We start from the raw sequence: 19,495 nt of genomic DNA on the forward strand, positions 1-19,495 counted from the left end.
GCAGATGTTCTGCTTACCTTAGCCCTCGACGCACTTAAAGGAGTTCTCAAAATCTCAAAGAAAAAAAAAACACGGCGTCTCGATCCAAAAGCACGTCCAGGCTAACGAACAATGGATGAAAGCAGTTTTCCAGCCTATTTTCTTATGCCCATTCGGTCATTGAAACAACCACAATCACACGCCAACACTTCCACCCGACAATTATTCGGCGATGTTTACTGTCTCCGGTGATCAACTACGCTGATTTATTCCGCAAATCATCGGAAAAATCACAAACAAAGGGATAATGCTTTCTCCTCGATCGCTGAGCGTCTCCGACTAACGCGCGAAGGGTGAAAGTTGCGCGCGCACTCACTCTAGTCACGCCGAGACGGTGGGCTCCTCGTGGCGATGCGAGAGCAATTCAGTACATCCGTAGCCGTTCTCCGGTGAACTTTATTCAAAATTAATCCGAAAAATAATCACTTAAACCGCCACGATCCACGACATCATCGAAAAATCGATTGTAAAAAATTCTAGACCAGTGCTCCCCCACCATGTCGCCAATTCTAAGAAGCTAGAACAAAGGAAAAAATCTCCCACCATTTTGTATGCATAAACTATGCACAATTTTTGACGAGTTTTTACAGTTTTATAAATTTTTAGTGAGATGTCAGTGCTTTCGTACCAGTTACTCTTTGTTATTGGAGCCCTGTGTGCGTCCGTCTATGCCTCAACAACACAAACAGTAATTTTCAAGTGTTGTAAACAGGGTGAGGAACTGGAAAAATCTGAGAGTGCTGGTGATGATGTTGATAAGTTAAAATGTGTTCAGAATCGGGAAGCATGGGTGCCGGTTATTTACTCACCGGCGAAACAAAATATCGTTCCCCATCCTCCATCGCACTGGAAAATAGTCGAGGGAAAAAGGCCAAATTGCGTCGATGGAAAAGTACTTACCTTTGTCCCGTACACTTCTTACAATCCTGTTTTTATTCTCGACATTGGAGATGCAATTCTCGAGGGTGGCAGCGGTGGTACTTACGCCTCCAGCGAGTATTGTGCAGATACGAAGGCATTACTTATATGTATTGCCCCTAAGAAAGTGGATGTGAGCAGGGCTGCAGCCACCATGAGGCCCAGAGTGCACAGGTGTTGTGGTGAAAATGCGGTTTTCAGTGAATCAAGGTTTGTTTACATTTTGTTACCACCGTGGGCGATGGGGGGACGTCAAGTTCGGAGAATTCCTCGACGGAGACAAAATACGTGAAGGTTTCAGGGAGCAACTGAGAGTTGTACAACTGCACAGTTTTTTTTTAATATTTCATGAAAGTGTGAATAACCTCTATATCGCTTTCGTCATTATGTACCAATGAAAAAAAGCATAGGCTTCTAAATGTCGAGATACAAATGGCTTGTAATTCTACCGTTAAAAATCTTGGCTTTGATTTGTTGTATTGTCAGCGGTGAGTTCAACGACACGAAGGCTAGTCTCGGAGGTTGTAGAAGTATTTCGAGTCCCTGAATTTCCTTAATCTTCAAAACAATTTAGAGAAGAAAAACCAATTCGTTGAGTGTTGTGAATCTGCTGTTTTATTTTCACATATTGAAAATCATTGGGAAGTTTATGGGTTTATTTCAAGGCATTTAATTACCAGGTACAGTCGTCTACCGGTGAAAGATGCTCGGAGTTGGTGTGGTAGTGCGCCGAGAGGAGCACGACACATACATCACTACAGGATGGTGAAACGTGGGAAAACAGTTTGTCGTAGAATGAGCTAAAGTGTTTGTGTGAAAAGTCAAAATAATGGAAAAATTGGGGAAATTCGGGGAAGGAAGATTGAGGCATCTCCGAGATTGGCCCCTCTGTGAAGTAGGACCTTTAGTTGTAAACTTTGGAGGCATATCATTTTTCTTGCAATATGCTATAACAAAGTTGGAGAAAAAATGCTGATCGAATTTGTGAGGTAGTGGATTTTATTTCCGAGGCGAAGTAAATAAACTAGCATCCTTAAATACAGGCGAGCGAAATTTCACGAAATTGACAGCCCCAGGCGGAATCGAGGGCCGAACTGTATTTTTTTTTTTTTCGTTTACACAACCCATTTCGTTTACGGCATTTTTCAGCACAAGGTGAATGTAGCAGTAATCTCAAAAATATTCTTGTAATCTTGATTGCAGAGACGGGTGTGTCAACATGAAAGAACCCGACAATGTATCACCACTACTGCCGAATGCAACATTAGCAACTGAATTGTTGCCTGGCTTTCCTGTTTGCAAAAATTCGGATAATTTTACGATAATCGGGGACACTAAAGATGCAGCTTTGCAACCTGATGGTGGCCTTAACGTTGATGGTATTCATTTACCACCATTGCAATACTGCGTAGAACGAATAAAAGAACTCGAAGGAAGAACCAAAATATTCGCATGCTCTGAACACGTATCTAGGCGGTGAGTACTTACACAATACTGTGAAACCCACAAGTTATTTTTCGATTATGAGCGATGATAAAAATACGTGAATTTTATTCATTGCTCGTGTACGAATCATCTTTTGCGCTGCTCGACCCTTGATCGCAACTTCGGGCCTCGTAAAATGAGAAGGGGAAGGGAGGGCACTTTTTGAGATGTTTATACCAAGAAGGAGACTGATTTTGGGGGGGACTTGAGTCATCGCAAAATCTCCTCTACGGCCTTCTTTTATCCCTCGTATTCGCCCATATTTTTTATCGACCGGATGATTTTAACCTCGTTAAATGTCAGTCTTGAAATTTACGATAACGATAGATGAATCTAAAAGCCTTTTTTATGAAAAACGAAAAAAAAACGTTCAACTTTGACTCATAGTACTGTCTCCTCCATTTTAATTAAAATTCAACCCCATCCCAATTTCCCGATAATTACATCGATAAAAAAAAATGTCCGGTTCGGAGAGGAAAAAAAGCAGAGGAAAGTCTTTTCATGTTCATAAAAAGAACCTTTTAAAGCCATTGAATTTTAAGTGAAAGTCACTGCCAGTGAAAACAATTTCAATTCATGTAAAATCCATGATGTAATATGGAAAGAAATGAAACGGGATAACGTATCCAGTCACTAAGCTATTGGTAATTCAAAGGAGAAAAAATAATTTTTACTTCCGTATGAAAGTGGAGAAAACCGGTATCGAAATCATGGGAATCCTAATAATGTCGAAGCTCCATTAAACAACGATTTTCGAAAGTGCTCCTGAGGTATTCATGTGTCTATAGCAAAGTATTCCGTACGCTGTTTCCACCAGCTTCTGGTTATTCAGCTCTAATCAATGTCAAAAAGTCAATAAATAATTAACCAAAGTCTTGGCATATTTGATACTTTATCGTTATGAGGACTAATGGAGTATCAAAAAATTGAAAGTTCCATTTCTGCTGGACTCTCGATTTTTTTTCTAACGGTAATCACTACGTTCATCGACCAATGTACGTACAACACTGCTGTACCAGAGCTACCCAAGGTCACGTTTCCTTCGACATTCCAGTGTTCTCCCCCTCTACTCTTCGGCGTTTTTTACCACTGAGTCTTTCCATACAACATACGGAAGCGAAAAACGGTTATGAAACATGTGGAATTTTCATCACAATTTATGTTATGAAAATGGGAAAATATTCATTAAAAAAAATTGATAGTGTGTTATAAGATTTATAGGTTATAAAAATTCAGATTTCGTTCCTTCTATTTTCGTTGAGTGGGGAGCAGGTTTTCTTCTACGATGTTGACTCGTTTCCCAATCTTTCGAAAGTTATCATTCACTTTTATTTGAATAAATGTAATTCTGGGAATATTGAAGACAAATTTGAATAGGAGAAATGAGTCCATGTTGTTTCTATCCTCTAAAAATTTTTTTGATATTCAACACTGATAGAATGATTTATTCAGCACAAACGAGGCTCGTTAACTGTTAACAAATGATAGTGAAACTCTGTTCGTTTCATTTTAATTTTTTTTTTATTTACAGGCCAGTGATGAAGACAATGGACATAAGATTCACTATGTATCCAGTGAGTTTGATAATAAGCGCGATATTCTTGGCTGCAACACTTGCAGCAGGTTGGCTGTTACCTGCATCTCATCATGTACTTCACTGGCGTTGTCAGACCCACCACGTTGTGTGTCTAATGCTTGGTGATTTACTGATGGCTGTGATACAATTGGCTAGTAATTCACTTCATGGCAATAGCTGCAAGGCACTTGGTGAGTCACAAAAACAATTTTTATCTCCTCCATTCTCTTCACATGATGATTTTCAATGTGTCATCTCGATTACTGAGATGAAAAAATTATTTTCACCATAGGGTTTAAGTCGAATACAATTGAATATTAACTCGGGATTAAGTGAGGGTATAACTTTAAAAATATTTTCAATAATTATGGCTGTGCAATGCGTATCGCGAGAAATCGTGAGCATGAAAAATACTGGCTTTAGTACTTGACGGGGAAAAATACGAGAACGATATAGCTGACACATTCTTACGTAAAACAAGAATACGTCCGAGGTAATATGAAACTTCGTTTCTTTGCCTGAATTCTTCTAAAAAAATTCTGGAATTGTTTCTACCATGTAAATGTCACTTTTAATGTTCAAAATTGGATCGTCGTAAGGCGCCCTGCTGAACACACTTGGGTTATCAATATTATCGAACTATAAATAACTTCACACCAACAGAGTAGGCTCATTGATTCCAATGGAAGGATATTTTTGTCATTCCGGCCGCAGGCACCGATTCATGGACGCGTGGCGTTAAAAAAAAATAATAATGTACGTCACACGACCAAAAAAACTTTTTAACTCATATGATTGCAACCCTCGTCGTCGGTCTGTCCTGCAAACTCATATCCCCCAAAAAGTTTTTCTCAATCTGATGGCGAAATATTCTATCCCGCCCCATGATCGTATCTCGTATTAGACAGAAAACTTCTCCACGACCCAGTACCAAAATATAACAGACATTATGTAATATTTTTACGTTATTCTATAGCAAAGGTATTCTATAATTAGTCTAAAATGGTCTCACGTCAACTTGTTCTTTAATTGATCCATGATATGTCTGGTTTGATCAGAAGGGTCTGAAGAAAAAATTATTCTATTCAGAATTAATTTCTCCCTTCGGTACCTTACGAACAACGTCACAGGGAAATTATTTAAAATATCTCGGGCAGTTTGTGTGCCGTGAAATTTCCATTAGGTTTGCAAGATCGATTATGATTGCGAATGAAATGCAAAGAATAAACCGTGGTAATCATTTTAAAAAAGTGTCTCACTGTTTAATTGCTTAATTACGATGCACTCAGTTTCAAGCATAATTCAATTAAATTAATTGACTGCACTGGCAGTTAACAGTGATTTCGCTAATTGTTTTAGTTGATTTTTTTTAATTACTTGGAAAACAAGAGGTAAAGAGAAACATGTAAACGGAATAAAATTATTCCGCTTTTCAACTAATGAATTGGAAATTCCGCCCTGCGCATTTTGTACGCAATTCACGTAGCAGTTCTGGTCTTTTACTTGAATAAGCAAAGTAGCACATGTGTTTCAGCATGAAAAAAATATTCTCCGTTACAAATGGTAGGCGTAAAAGACAATAATTGTTGGTATATCAATCTTGAGACTGGAGTATGTTATTTTGAGTGTTTTTGATGTTAGATAGGGATGCTGTCGTTCATGGGGCCATGACAAAACGTAGCAGAAAGAGAAAAGGAAAGCCCCCTCGAGTAATTGTCGAAGACAGTCGTTTTAGGTTCCGAGATAAGTTGTTTCCCCTTTTCTTTCCATTCTTACTTCTTTTGCTAGAGAAGAACCGCAGCATTCTTCGATTCTTCAAATGCCATTACCCTCAGTGGACTCACATTATCTCAATTAAGAGTTCCTTTCACTGGAAATCATAATAATACAACGGTGAAGAGAATGAATTGCTATGTGAATGACTCTTTTTTGGAGTACTCGGGAAAAATGGACGATTCTTTCGGATGTCAAATTTCTTAGGGTCATTTTGAAGTATTTTTTAAGTGTGTCATGCTCGCTAGAAAGTTGACAATTGCCATTCAATTATCTTGAAGAAAAAGAAATATTTTCAACGATACATCAATTTATAATAGAATAAAATTCTGAGGAGAGACAATAGCAATTGTTCATCGATAAATGCTGTTCATTGTTGATGACCATCTCGCATATGTCATGCATGGTTTTCCTGGCATACGGGGCCATTATATTCAGTTATACAATCTCGGGATTTCGATAGAAACTGTGAGAGTAACTGCGGGCAGTCCATTGACAGTACTGCATTCATGGTTTATTTTTTTATTTCTCCTTTAATAGGAGCTTTTGAAGAAGTTAATTGGAGTTCAAGTGGTGAACCACGGTATGTGGGACAAATGGTTAACGAGAAAGTTTTTTGGTTTTAAATTAATAGAAAAAGAAGAGTAGGAAGGAGATTCTTTTCATTGAATTTATTTGGGTCTTCTTAATAGCTTCTGTATCAATCGTGAGTTGTAATTTCATTGTTTAAATCATCATGATGTATTGTAGCTCATCAGGCGAGAAAATTTTCGACTCAGACTGTACAAAACATCAGGTCGAGTGCACCATGTATTTATACTCTACGGAGTTTCTCCCTCCACTATTTCCAAAGAATATCCATTTAATACTACGAGAACGGGAAGACAAATTGGAAAACAGTTCTTAGTTACACTATATATATCGTCCATGAGCTTTTCAGTGGTGGAACTGAAATATTATTTGAGCTGACAGTGAAGAAGATTCACGTATCCCAATGGGTTGATATTCACATTCTTGAATTTCAAGGAGACAAATTGTCAAGTGTTTTTTTCGAGATATTTCCGTTTTGTTATTGAAATGAGTACTTTCCTCCAGAGCTTGGGCAAGCCTTGGATCCCAGACATTGGACTCTCGATGCAGGACACCATAGGAGCCCTATTTTCATCATCAGTGTCTACCCACCAAGTTCTACTTGTTCCTTTTTTAATTATCTCGAATGAATGGAATTGATAAGGATATGCGATATGCCCGGGTGAAATTGATGAAAAATAATTTTGACATTCAGACGGATTTGAGGTGTGTGGTTATGGACAAACTGAGGGATGCTGGAGAGAACGAAATATATTCCCAGAAGGACTCTCGTGTTTCTCTCAGCCAGGTGTTGTTTCGTGGTTATACAGGGAGACGCGAGAATCGTCCCCCACAGTTGTCCTGGAGCACGCATTGGATTCTGGACTATATCCATTGTTCTCTCACCCTCTTTCCACCTCTTCCCTTTACATTTCCATCTCAAATATAGTTGAAATTCCATGGTACTAGTGTAGTGAAACCCAGAATTTATGGTTTAACATCTGGACGACATTTTTGGTTATTATTTTTCCTCCTTTGTCCAGCCATTTCACGGACTAATGCGAATATCTTTGTTATTGATTATGAGAGGAGGAGGTGGCCACTGGGAGTGTCGTATGCAGACGACAATTTTTTGTTATTGCTGATACCTAAATTGATTCCATTGATATTTCCATTTTTCGGATAAAAATTGGTACAGGTCCGGTGGGAGTGAATTGGTAGAAATGAAAATTGAACACCACATTGAATTTTATTTTCAATACATGGACATTTCAGAGGACTTATCGCCTGAATTTTCAATAGTTAAGATTTTTTAGAAGCGTAGGGACTTGAAAATTTATGATTACTTGAGTATTCAGGGAATATTCTCACCTAAAATTTTTCGGACAATTTTCTAACAGCCGGTTTGATTGGAACCATAAATCAAAGATCACGCGATCCAGGAAGATTGCACTTGCAAAACAACTTTAGCGGTTTTAGCGTGACATTTGTAGGGTTAGTAAATCAATATCAATAGGGGGAGGTGACCCGGAAAATGGTCAGTGGCTCACGTACCGGAGATTCAGGTACCAGGCACGAATAGCCAATTGTTTGAGCAAATCAGATTTTAGTGAGACACTGTTTACTGTCACGAATTTTTTTTGCTGCAAAAGTAATGAGGATCGAACGCACTATACACGTCTTAAAGTTATTGTCATTATAATATGTAATCCTATACATGACAAACCTGCATATAATGAGTTGAACCCGAGATTGAATTTCCACTGGAGTATCATAATGACGCAGACAAAAATTATACTTACATTCGGTGCTATATTTTTTTTCTCTTTTAACAGTCAAAATTGGACGAGAAATTTTTGTTCTGTCGAGGCAAAACATTTAACACCAAAAATATGCGTTACTTCTTGATATATTGACTAATAAATTGAATAGATAATAGGTTTGTAATTTGGAAGAGATTGAAATTTATATCGTAGCCATTGAACAAAGCGATTGAATAGCCGTCAAGTCGGGGGAAAGGAGATGAAAGAGGCCAGTCAGTTCAACAATAACTAGAGCATGAAGCGTAACCGTTAAAACCCACCAGAAACTCAAGCCCAAGTGCACCAGCACGAGTTAATAAATTCCATCCAGAATTAGTTAACCCAAATCCCGTCTCAGAAATTGAATTTTCTTCATTGAAGAAATGTACATTTTTATTATAACTTTCATTACGTAGTAAGTAAAGTTGTCGAAAACTTTGAATGTATAGAATGAACGTCGTTGAGAAAAGAGAGTGCTATGACATTGATGAGTGAGGAGCAGTTGGAGATGTCTTCAGTTACTTTGACTATCTTCATCAGTACTCACTCGCAATACTTGGAATGAAAAAAACAGTCTCCTGTTGGCTCCATAAATAGGAAAGAGTAGCAGAATAAATGAATAGAATTCAGTCAGTGAAAAAGTACACAAAGAAATTGAATTTCATATTCAATCATTTTTTCCTCAAACAAATGGTTCAGTTGAGACAAAAAAATTGTATGAAAAATTAGGATGACAAAAATTTTTTGAATTTCCACGTTGAGAGATTATCATTCCATATATTCGGTGATCCATATTATCATGGGGTTCATCTTTCATATAGGAAATGTACCTATTTCCCCTTCATCTACAGGGAGACCATACCATGAAAAATGGATGTTACACCCACACAATATTTTGATGAACATGATTCAATAATTTTTAACATGTCAACACCCTTTTCCATCTATTAATGTGAGTTTAAACCTCAGTTCGGTGGAACATTTTTCGGTACCGGTTGCACTCAATACCGTTAGCCAAATGAATTGTCAGGACAAATATATGTTTTGAGTAAATTTATTGCACAGCCAGACAATTTGATATATACAGTACAGTACTTTCATTCACTCATTCAGGCGTAAACATCGAGTGCATACTTTATAATCAGTGGTTTTATGAGAAAAATAGTGATGATACATCGATTTCCCCCGTCGATTTCTAAGTCTTGTAATTATTTCAAACTCATTTTGAATGTTGTAATACCAGGCTGGAGTCCCATAATTATCCTTCTTTTCTCCCTTTCCATCCCTTTTCCCCTCTACCACCGGGAAATTCCCTGGTGGGAAAGTCGTTTCACGGGGAAGCTAATTGTGGGGATAACAATTGATTGAAAATTATAATATGCACATAAATAAACAGCTTATGACCTTCGGACGGTCGGAAATTGCGTCTGAGAGGGGTCAGAATCGTCATTTGTGGGGTATTATGGGACACAATCTGTTATCAAATCTTTCGGTTTAATGTCTATCGCAAAACCAAAATGGTCATTAGCCTCTTTTTTTATATTTTTACCAATTTTTCCCATGAATCCATAAAAAAAAAAATTTTTTATTTCTAAATAGTCTATTATCCTAGGATAGTAGGGTAATTTTTACTAGATTATTCCCGCTCTGTTTATTTTTGTCACTTTGAACTTTGCAAAACATATTCATATTGCATATGAGCAGCAAACTATAAAGTACTCTGGGTTAGTAGTGTGCGACAATGGGACCCCGATAATCATCGAGGCGAAGCATCTTCGAGTATGGTTTATATGGATGGATAGGCGGTAGGGAACAGGAGGGACAGATCGAGATCTTTCGTAGGGCTCCTCAAGAGTTTCAGACCAGACTTTACATTGCAGAAGCCCTCTCGCTCTGAAAGAACATAAAAAGTGTTGGAGCTGTCGCATTCTCAAGGGACAATATCGTCTCCTCTCCTCATAATTTCGTGCGAATTTATATCGTCTCGCTCTCTCCGTTTTGCTATTTTTTACGCGTACGAGACCGTGACTGAGACTGAGATTTTATCGGAAAAAAGGAGCAAATGGAAACTGGGATGAGACAAAGGATCGCGAAGGGACGAACAGAGACCATTACAATATGGTTTTGAGACGGTAATGAGGGCGTTTCCGGATTTTAGGGATTATTTTTCCCATCCAAATCTTGGCCAATAGGATTGCACCATTCGACGTTATTTTGTATAGTCAACACGGTATTTCAGCGGATATTCTTGGAAATTTCACTGGAAATTTTGCATGTTGATATATATAAAAAAAAACAAATGTTGAAGTAACCCTCAATTGTATCTGACAGATTAAATGGCAATTCGTTGAAAATTATGTCTCATGGTGCAATTCTATCGGCCAAGATTTGGATGCAAAAAATAATCCCCCGAATACCACTCGAACTTCGAAATTATCTGATATTTCCCTCAAGGTTCCCTGCAAACAAATAAGCTCGTCAAGTTTTCCAGAAAAATCACTCGCGCTTCGCGCTCGTGATTTTAAAACTGGAAAACTTGACACGTTCATTTGTTTGCAACGAACCTATCGGGAAATATCCGATAATTTCGGAGCTCTTGTGGTATTACATGCGATAATAATCGATCGATACAACAGAAAAAATAGAAAATCTGCATTTGAACGATTACAGGGCTTTGATTTGAAAATAAAAATCGGAAAAATACGACGTGGTGATCATGGCGGGACCAACCAAGTGTTAAGTGAGGTAATAGATCAACGTGTGCGTCCATTCTAGTTCTCACAAAAAAAGTAAAATCAATCACAAACATATGGCGAGGGCATTTCATATGCATATAACACGCGAAACGGATTGAAGCCAAAGCGGAAATAGTGTGACGGTAGAAAACAGAGAAGGGAGAGATTTCGAGGGCTCCCTTTAGAAATACACAGGAAATGAGATTCGACACAACGTAAATTCATACTGACCTTCATCTCTGTGGCATCCTATATCCGCATATTGATCACTAAATTTAACAGAAGACTGTCTGTCGTACCAATGCGAAGGGAATTTTTTTTTTTTTTTAAACCAAACATTTTGGGTAATTCCAGCATGTGACGTACCACATGTGTACATGAAACTTGTCAATCTGCAGGATGTTCCATTTTGAATAGAACAGTGGGAAATTTCTCCAGGGAGGGGGCATAGGAAAACATGTTGGAGGAAAGGTGAAGGGTCTGGAGAAAAAAGCTCGGAGCAGATGACGGAATTTCTATTATCTATTCGAGGGCTTTTTCAGTAGTCGTTGAGTTTACGGGTTCGACCGACTGACTCTCCGATAGAAAGGAAAATCCAAAGACATTCCAGAGACTCATTAACCCATTCTTGGCGGAAATTCAAAAAATCAGTTGCTTTGTCTATCTTCGTCCCATCGTAATTTCTGGGACAAGTCTGAGGGAGACCACATCTTTGAGAGGGAACCGTTCAGAGAAGGCAAACTGTGAGACATGTGATTACCAGAGATCGGAACAAGATAAACCCAGGTAAAATGGAAACCATGGGACCGCGTCTCGTGCCCCCTGGAATGCGAAAAAAATGTTTTCCGTACGTTTAACAGGCCCGTGCAGAATTTTCATGTAATGATTTTCGAAAGATACAATGGTAGTCACAGAGTTACTAAAGAAAGTGGTAACGTGACAAATGGGTGGAAGGAAAAAAATATTGCCTTTCACAGTTTCATAGAAAAATTCACATCTCCCCAGAAACTTATGCAGGCAATTTCCTCGCGATTTTCTTACAACTCTCATTCAATTCTTCACAACTCGGTGAAAATTTTCATCTTCAAATCCTCTTGCTCCCATAAAAATTACATTTTTACATTCTCTCTACCCCTTTTTTTATTCTTCCCTTGGGAATAAATTTTTTTTTACGCCACATTCTCAAAGATTTGTCAATTCAGCTGAAACAATTTCATTCAGACGTTAGAAAATAGACTTTAAGGAACCCTAAAAATTATTCTTAAATGAACTTGTGCATTTTATAAAAAATATTTGCCTCTGTCTTCTGCAGTTATCAAAATGTTTTCAGAATTTAATCCTCATTGAATCTCGACAATTACCTCTAATTATCTCATGATGATTTGGCCATGTCCACCTGTCACTTTCGTGCATAAGAGAGAAAGAGAGGGCCTGGCGAAGGGAGGGGGAGTGGGGTGTACATGGTGGGCCAAGCGTACCGAGTAAACCCGAATTTCCACGCCACAGAGCTCACGTCCCCAGCAGCCGCTTTACATCCCAAACTCCTATATATCTATATAACAGTAAACTGGTGCCCTGCATTACGTTACGAGTGTCCACGCTTTCAGTCGGATAGCCGAAACGTGTGGTGGACATCTCTACATAACTAGACACATGCTTCGATATATATAAACCCCCATTCCCTTCACCCAACAATTCCCCCCCCTTCTCTCACTACCGCCTCCACAACAATCCCCACTCTCCAAAAAGCAATTGGTCACGATGATTTCGATTATCGAATTAGTGCTCGACAGCGCGCACGATTCATCAAATTGAATAATACAAATTACCAGAATTTCTGTTTTAAACTCAAACTAATCTCTCTGTGGTTCTTCTGGGTGCGAAATTGGTGATTGCAATTTTCATCCGGTTGACTTCAGTTTTTTTTAAACAAATCGTTGGTTGTGGACATATATTCAGAATTTCTTTTCGATAGCCCACTTCGGGGAATTCTCAATCATACGGAATAACGCTTTTGTGAAGGGCTGGTAATTACACGGAGTTAAATATTTAGTAATTATTAGGGAACTATTCACGGAATTTGCAGTAGGCGATTGGAAATTCTCATTCATCCCTGGGAGAGGGACAAAATGATCATGAAAATTCCCGATTTATTGGAAAGGTGAAAGAAAAAATTATTGAATGTTGAGCAATTCGTGGGGAATCTGTGGGTTATGTCCCCATTTCGTTCCGGAACATTTCTCAATCCCTGAAGAACAATTCTAGGCTGATTTGTCACAGCAGTGTTGAGTCATCCGACGTGTGGTTAAATTTTGCAAAACAGATCGTGGAATTTCCGGGACGATTCATCCAATTTCTCTTTCGTTTTGCACATTTTACCAATTTTCTGGGCAATACTAAAACCGCATTGTCTTCTAATATTGAATATTGTGCGGAGTGAATATGATGCGCTTAATGTGATGCATATACTATTCTCGTGATGTGGTTATTCATCTGTCGGGATAATTGTAGAGAGATTCTCCGTAAATCCCTTAATACGATTCACACCAGCGGTATATGCTTATTTATTCTATCAGGAATAATGTGGCACATCAATTTGATGTAGAAAATAGTGAGTAAAAAAATGAGGAAATTTTTGCGTCCAACAGTTTGGTCCGTATCCGATCGTTTCACACAAATTAAAGGAGGAAAAAGGGAATGGGGGAGATGGAAAAAAATGCAGGAGTGTATGTCAAGTATTTTATTTGCAGTATGCACCTAGAAGTTCATCCAAGTGCTTTTTCACGGTCCAATCTCATACACAGTCGATGGTCAGTAGGTATCCGATAACGTGTTTACAAGCGTGTTATTCACTCAGCCGATCAGTTCGGGTTCTCTTACGATAGGAATTCTAAGGGTGTTTTTCCTTATATATCTAAAAGAGATAAAAGTTTGCTCTATATAACTTGAACAATAACAAAAGAAAAATGGTTGAGTTGTGATAAACAAGAGAAATAATTAAAATTCCAATTTTATCCACCATTTTATTACAAAAGGGTGACGAGTTAATTAGTCCTTTGATCCTTATTTCGCTCAGACCTTTGTGATATTCCTGATTTATGATGGGTGGGGAAAATAAAACGAGGGTGTCGATGAATTTGCTCCCTAATGTTTTTTCTGTTGGAGGCAATTTTCGTCGTTCCCCTATTCTGATAATGCAAATGGATATGGGCATTCTCCAGAGAGATGAGAAAATTAAGAATAGGGTGGACAATTTTACTTGTGCAACATCAAAGGGAGAAGATGTGCAGTCTTTCTTAGAATCGATGCTTGAAATTGTAGACAATCTCTAGGGCAGAAAAAGGTTATTAGGTGATTTTTCAATTAAAATGAGAAATTAATGAAGGAGATGATTTTTTTAATGAAATCCAAGTTATTCCGAAGGGCGTATGGAAATTCCATATCAATAGGGCGAAGGCGGGTCGCTTACAATATTCCAATTTTACTAATTCAATCAACCTCGTGAGATTCCCCATCGACATACCTAGAGAGTCAAAGCTCGATGAAGCTGCCTGATTCCTTGGGAAGACGCATCACGACACGAATTATTCATCAGATTTGGTACCGAGGCACGGGTTCGGAGTTTTTTCTTAACGAAAACTTTCTCGAGGGCTTTATAATACCTTCAAGTGCTATACCGATCGGCTTTTGTGTGGTGTACAACATCGACAGGAAGGGGAATGAAACGATAAAGAGGAGAGATGCGAGGGAGGCTGGTAAAACGTTCTTCAGGTGAAAAGACGTGGGGGATATACAGTCCCCTTGAAGATTGTCCATGAATTTTTCACATGGCCGTTAACCTTCATCTTTGCACACTCACATACACAATCACTACGTTAAATTGTAACGAGGCAAACAATGAAAGACTTCATTGTTGCTTGCTGGAGGGCTTTTAATTTTCGTCGTCATTCATGCTGTGAATTTTCCTTCCAAATGAAAGCAGTAAAATCGTTTTGGTTTAAGATTGATTTTATTTCTTTCATTTTTCATGATGGAATATAATTCTTTGAGTTCATGATTTAATTTCCTCGTTCATTCACAATCAGACTAATTAACTGTTGTATTTTTTTTTTTCATTGTTTCAGCAATAATGGTCCACTTCTTTTTCCTCGCTGCATTCTTCTGGCTGAATACAATGTGCTTCAACATATGGTGGACTTTCCGGTGAGTGTTAACACATTATTATTATGATGATTAAAATATTTGTCTGATTTATTCATCGCGTACTTCGTTCGCTCATTTCGAAACGGCTGAAATGGAGATGAATTATTGTCGATGAAACTTTCCAAACAATTTCCTTCTTCCGGTTTATCAGAGAAAACAATTGGGAATTTTGAAAATTCTGTCGATGTCGATAACAACACAAGATGATTAAATGATTCCGCTCAGAAACGCAACTGTAGAGCGATCATGGAAAATCTTCATTTGATTTGTGGGATCACTACAATAATTTCCTCCCTTTTCGTTGGAAAGTTAATAAACTTGTCACTGAAACGCCCTTTGAAATCGTTTGAAAAGACCTTCATGTCTCGTCTCATTAACGTTTTCGCTCACCCTAATTACAAATTTTGCACTATATTCAAGGTTTACCTTCAGGCTTTCACTATAGTTACGAACGTCGAGAGGGAATTATTTCCTCTCAGAAGGTCCTTGCATATGTATATGTGTACTTTAGAGGCATTTACCAATACAGAATATAGACTAAACAGTGTTATACATGTAAGAGGCCTTGGGTGGCAATTAGCTTGCTCTGGTCTCAGTGTTAATTTTTCCTAACCACTAGTCTTGCAATCGTTAAACATCACCGGAGAATCGTACTCTGTGACTAACACGGAGTTGTTAATTTACCGAGTGAAAATTAAGAATTCTTGGAGGGTTAAGAATGTGATACTGATAATTGACAATTGCAATCAAGTCGTCAATTTCATGGATAATTTTTCCACTCCCTCGCTGGCTCGTGCTTCGTTGTAGAACTTTCAAAAGTCATTAATTACTATCGTGAAACCGCAGTCGTGAGATTAACCCGAACTCGGGAGTAAAGGCCTTGTTCTGAGAATGCAAAAACATGTGTGTGAATGAAAAAGATGATAGGTTACTGATACCAGTGTCTCAAGATTTTAAAAATAAAAATAATGGGTAGAGGAAATAAGAAACTGCGGAGAGGGTTTATAAAGAGGACACGAATAACTGAAGAGATGAGATCAGGATCATTCGGTCGACCGGTTAATGCGATGCAACCTAAGAGTAACGGTTCACTCCGGTTCTCTGTCCATACCACTCCGGAAAATTTAATGATGGCAATGAGCATAAGGGACTTTTCCAAGTTCAATGTTTCGTGGACTGTATTCCAAGGGTGAAAAGTCAAACTAACCCTTTCCGGAGGAAAAAGGCGATTTTTTTAACGTGACTTTAAAAAAAAATTTATTTTCGGTTTTGATGAGGGCAATGGAGGTCAATAATCACCGTTGAAGGATAGGTTTTGGTTTGGTAATTATTGTGAGCTCATTCCTGATGATTTTCTCAAACAATCGACATTGCGAAGCTCGGAAATGAAGAAATTATTCTTGTGGGAAAACGTAGTGTTTGCGGCAACTGAAATATTTCGAAACTATCCGCAAATGTCAGTCTAGGGGGATCGAATGGTATCGAGAAAAGGCCGGAGAAGAGAGACCGCAAATCCGTGACAGGGCAATCGTAAACCCAACCACTTGACGGTCTTCGATCTGTGAGAGGCGTCTTTCTTAGAGTATTTTAGTTTGACAAGCTTCAATCACTTTAACTACAGGATACTTTAATCGGAGAAAAAAAAATGTTAGATGATATCAAATCGACAGGCAGGCTCATCCTCTAAACATGAAAATCCATTTCCAGGAACTGCTTGGAACTCAATTTCCTTCCATCGATTTAGGGTTATATGAGAAAATCAATGTAACCGGGAAATGGAATTCACGACTGACAAATTGATCAAGTGCAGTAAACCTGATAGTACTCGCCAACGATTCGAGTAAATCTTCAGCACTTCATCACACTTCTCATGGCTTTTCAAGACCCTTGAAAATATCTGAAATTTCCGCCTAAAAATTCTATCCCTGAATTTCTGGACGTGAGAAAGAGGCAAAAATCGTAAAAAAGATCCTTCAAGAAGAATATATCACGTCATGAACGATGTCCGTCTGGATATTCCTCTTCAGGTTCTACCAGCATTTCTAACCGAATCACTCAGTGGGTTACTCTTTGATAGAATGAGATAGCCTCTTTTTAAAATTCGGTTCACATCGAAAAAGCCCTACGTATAGTTCCATTTCTTCTCTGTCCACGGATTTCCGTGCTTGGCTTCAGCAAGTCCGCAATTTTTTTTTTTATTCTTATCCTTTAGAATACGGTTTTTTTATCCACCGACTTTGAACCAGTGCGTAAGGTATAAGGTTTATAAGGTCTTGCGAATAATACCAACTTTTTTTTTTCCTTCAATTTGACGACTTCTTCAGCATTCCGAGACTGAAATGGATAAAAGAAGGCTGAAGCAACGCGAGTACTTTTTATGTTGGTAAATAAAATTTGCCAGGCAATAATAAAGAGGTGATGAAAATTGTTGGTACTATCGAGGAATGAAAAAATTTCGATTACAGACGCTATGAGATACCGATATCTTTCAACATTCCTATTGAAAAGAAAATAAGCTGAAGTACGAGCCTATTCGATAGGAGGCATGTAACCGGTATTTTTTGCCCCATTAGATTTTTTTTTTTTTTTTTTTTTTCATTTCTATCGATTCCGGTGGTAGTAAACTCACGAAACTATCTGCAGTAATTTTCCATTCTCATGAAGGGCGTACAACCGTAACCGTGTGCTACTGGATGTCTACCGGAAAATATTGATCTGTTAATGAAAGTATTTAGTCAAAAGGTTAAATATCGAGGGTACTATTGTCCTCATGACCGGGAAGAAGTTGAATCACAGGGTAATGTACACATCCACATGAGCACAGATATTTTCTTGACAATAGGGCAGATCGATTAAATTACGCACTTGCTAGACTACCGCAGAAAAGTATTGCAGACATATTATTGTCAACACATAGTATTGGCTGGGGATTTGTACATACATCCAATTCCCCAGAGCCTTTCATCGCATGGAAATTGCCGTCCCACCCAATGCGTAAAAGGCATTCCGCAGACTTCGATCGGTCAAAATCGAATTTAGTTTGATTTTTCGATATTGCAGAAGACGTCTGGAAACGTCAATAAACATGAAAAAATATCAGAAACCAAAATTCTGGTGTAAAATTTTAATTGATTGATCTAAGTACCTGGAACTGTTAAAAAGCTGATCAGGATAATCGCTCTTCCCTCTTCCTAGTCGGAACCATTTTACCTGAAAACCAATTTTGGACATGAGTGGACCATCTTCTTTTCCACGTTCACCTCTGAATATTTCACACAACAGTGAATGGATTGGTTCGCATGTCCCTCCAGTAAATGTCCAATGAATTTTTATCTGAAAAAAAAAATACTGATTATCTGAAAGACGTTAATTGAAATCCTAGCTTTCTTTGTAATGTTGTGGCTGGAGAAATGTGAACCTGACTGTGTTGAAGAACATTTCAAGTTAAACCAGAGGAGAAGTGGGGAATAGCAGTGTCAGTGACCTCGGTGTGAAATACCTCAGGCAACTCCTCAGGTCGCAATTTTCTTTCTCTCGTTTTAAAACAACTTATATACATCACCTGTTCCGCACCTGTCTTTTTTTCTTATGTTTCTCTCTCGTCGCTCTCTTTATTTATTACATTCACTCGGTGAAATTGATGCTGATCATATTGTACGGTTAATAACGATGTAATTATTTCTCAAGAAGATGAGAAAAGAATTAATGATTGCTCGTGAAAAAAAAATGATATACTTCGAATAAACCGGTTAATTGTCTCCAGTTTTTCAACATCATTGAAGGAAATACACTGTACAATCATTAATTACTCATTACTCATCAACTCATTAGCTTTATTTTTCAATTCGTGATTCGATATTTTATTCAAATCGTCTTTATTTAAAAATTCATTGGGCTGATCAGCGAAAAAAGGGTGGAAGAATTTTTCTATTTTTAACCACTGGTCCTACCCCCAATTGCCATTTACTTCTAATTCATCTTATTCTCCTCGCATTTTTTGGCTTCTCGTCGACTACGACATGACTATTTCACTCGATCCCTTGTTTGACTTTCTCTCGGGGAATTCAAGGTTAACTAAATGTAGTTTTTTTCATGGCTCACCCAGAGACAGTGGTCTAATTGGTCACATGATTATTTCATACTTCGTCAACCAAGAGAACGAACAATGAAAGAAGATAACGTAGATCAAAGTAACGAGGAAATGAAAAATATTTATAGAAAGTGGGACCTAAAAGAGGAGAATTTGGATCAATGCAATCGTCGGGCCATTGTGGTCGACTATTAAATTAGTCCTCACAAAGGATGAATCCAACGAATGATACACTCTTCTCTACTCACAGTGACTCCCAACCTATTTTTGGTGGAGTTTGAGTGTTTCCGATTATTTAAATTCC

At 38.1% G+C, this 19,495-nt stretch overlaps 1 protein-coding gene across 1 annotated transcript in view; it reads left to right on the plus strand.

Moving 5' to 3' along the window:
• The first annotated feature begins 398 nt into the window (after window positions 1-398).
• The window catches only part of LOC135160979 (probable G-protein coupled receptor Mth-like 1), a 42,474-nt gene continuing 23,377 nt past the window's right edge, over window positions 399-19,495 (plus strand). Inside the window, exons 1-4 of the mRNA XM_064118193.1 lie at window positions 399-1,167; window positions 2,161-2,433; window positions 3,974-4,209; window positions 15,023-15,101. Coding sequence (XP_063974263.1) covers window positions 650-1,167; window positions 2,161-2,433; window positions 3,974-4,209; window positions 15,023-15,101 — 1,106 coding nt within the window. The 5' untranslated portion in view covers window positions 399-649. The remainder of the gene's footprint in view (window positions 1,168-2,160; window positions 2,434-3,973; window positions 4,210-15,022; window positions 15,102-19,495) is intronic.

The sequence above is a fragment of the Diachasmimorpha longicaudata genome, chromosome 3 (assembly GCF_034640455.1).
Source record: "Diachasmimorpha longicaudata isolate KC_UGA_2023 chromosome 3, iyDiaLong2, whole genome shotgun sequence".
NCBI lineage: Eukaryota > Metazoa > Arthropoda > Insecta > Hymenoptera > Braconidae > Diachasmimorpha > Diachasmimorpha longicaudata.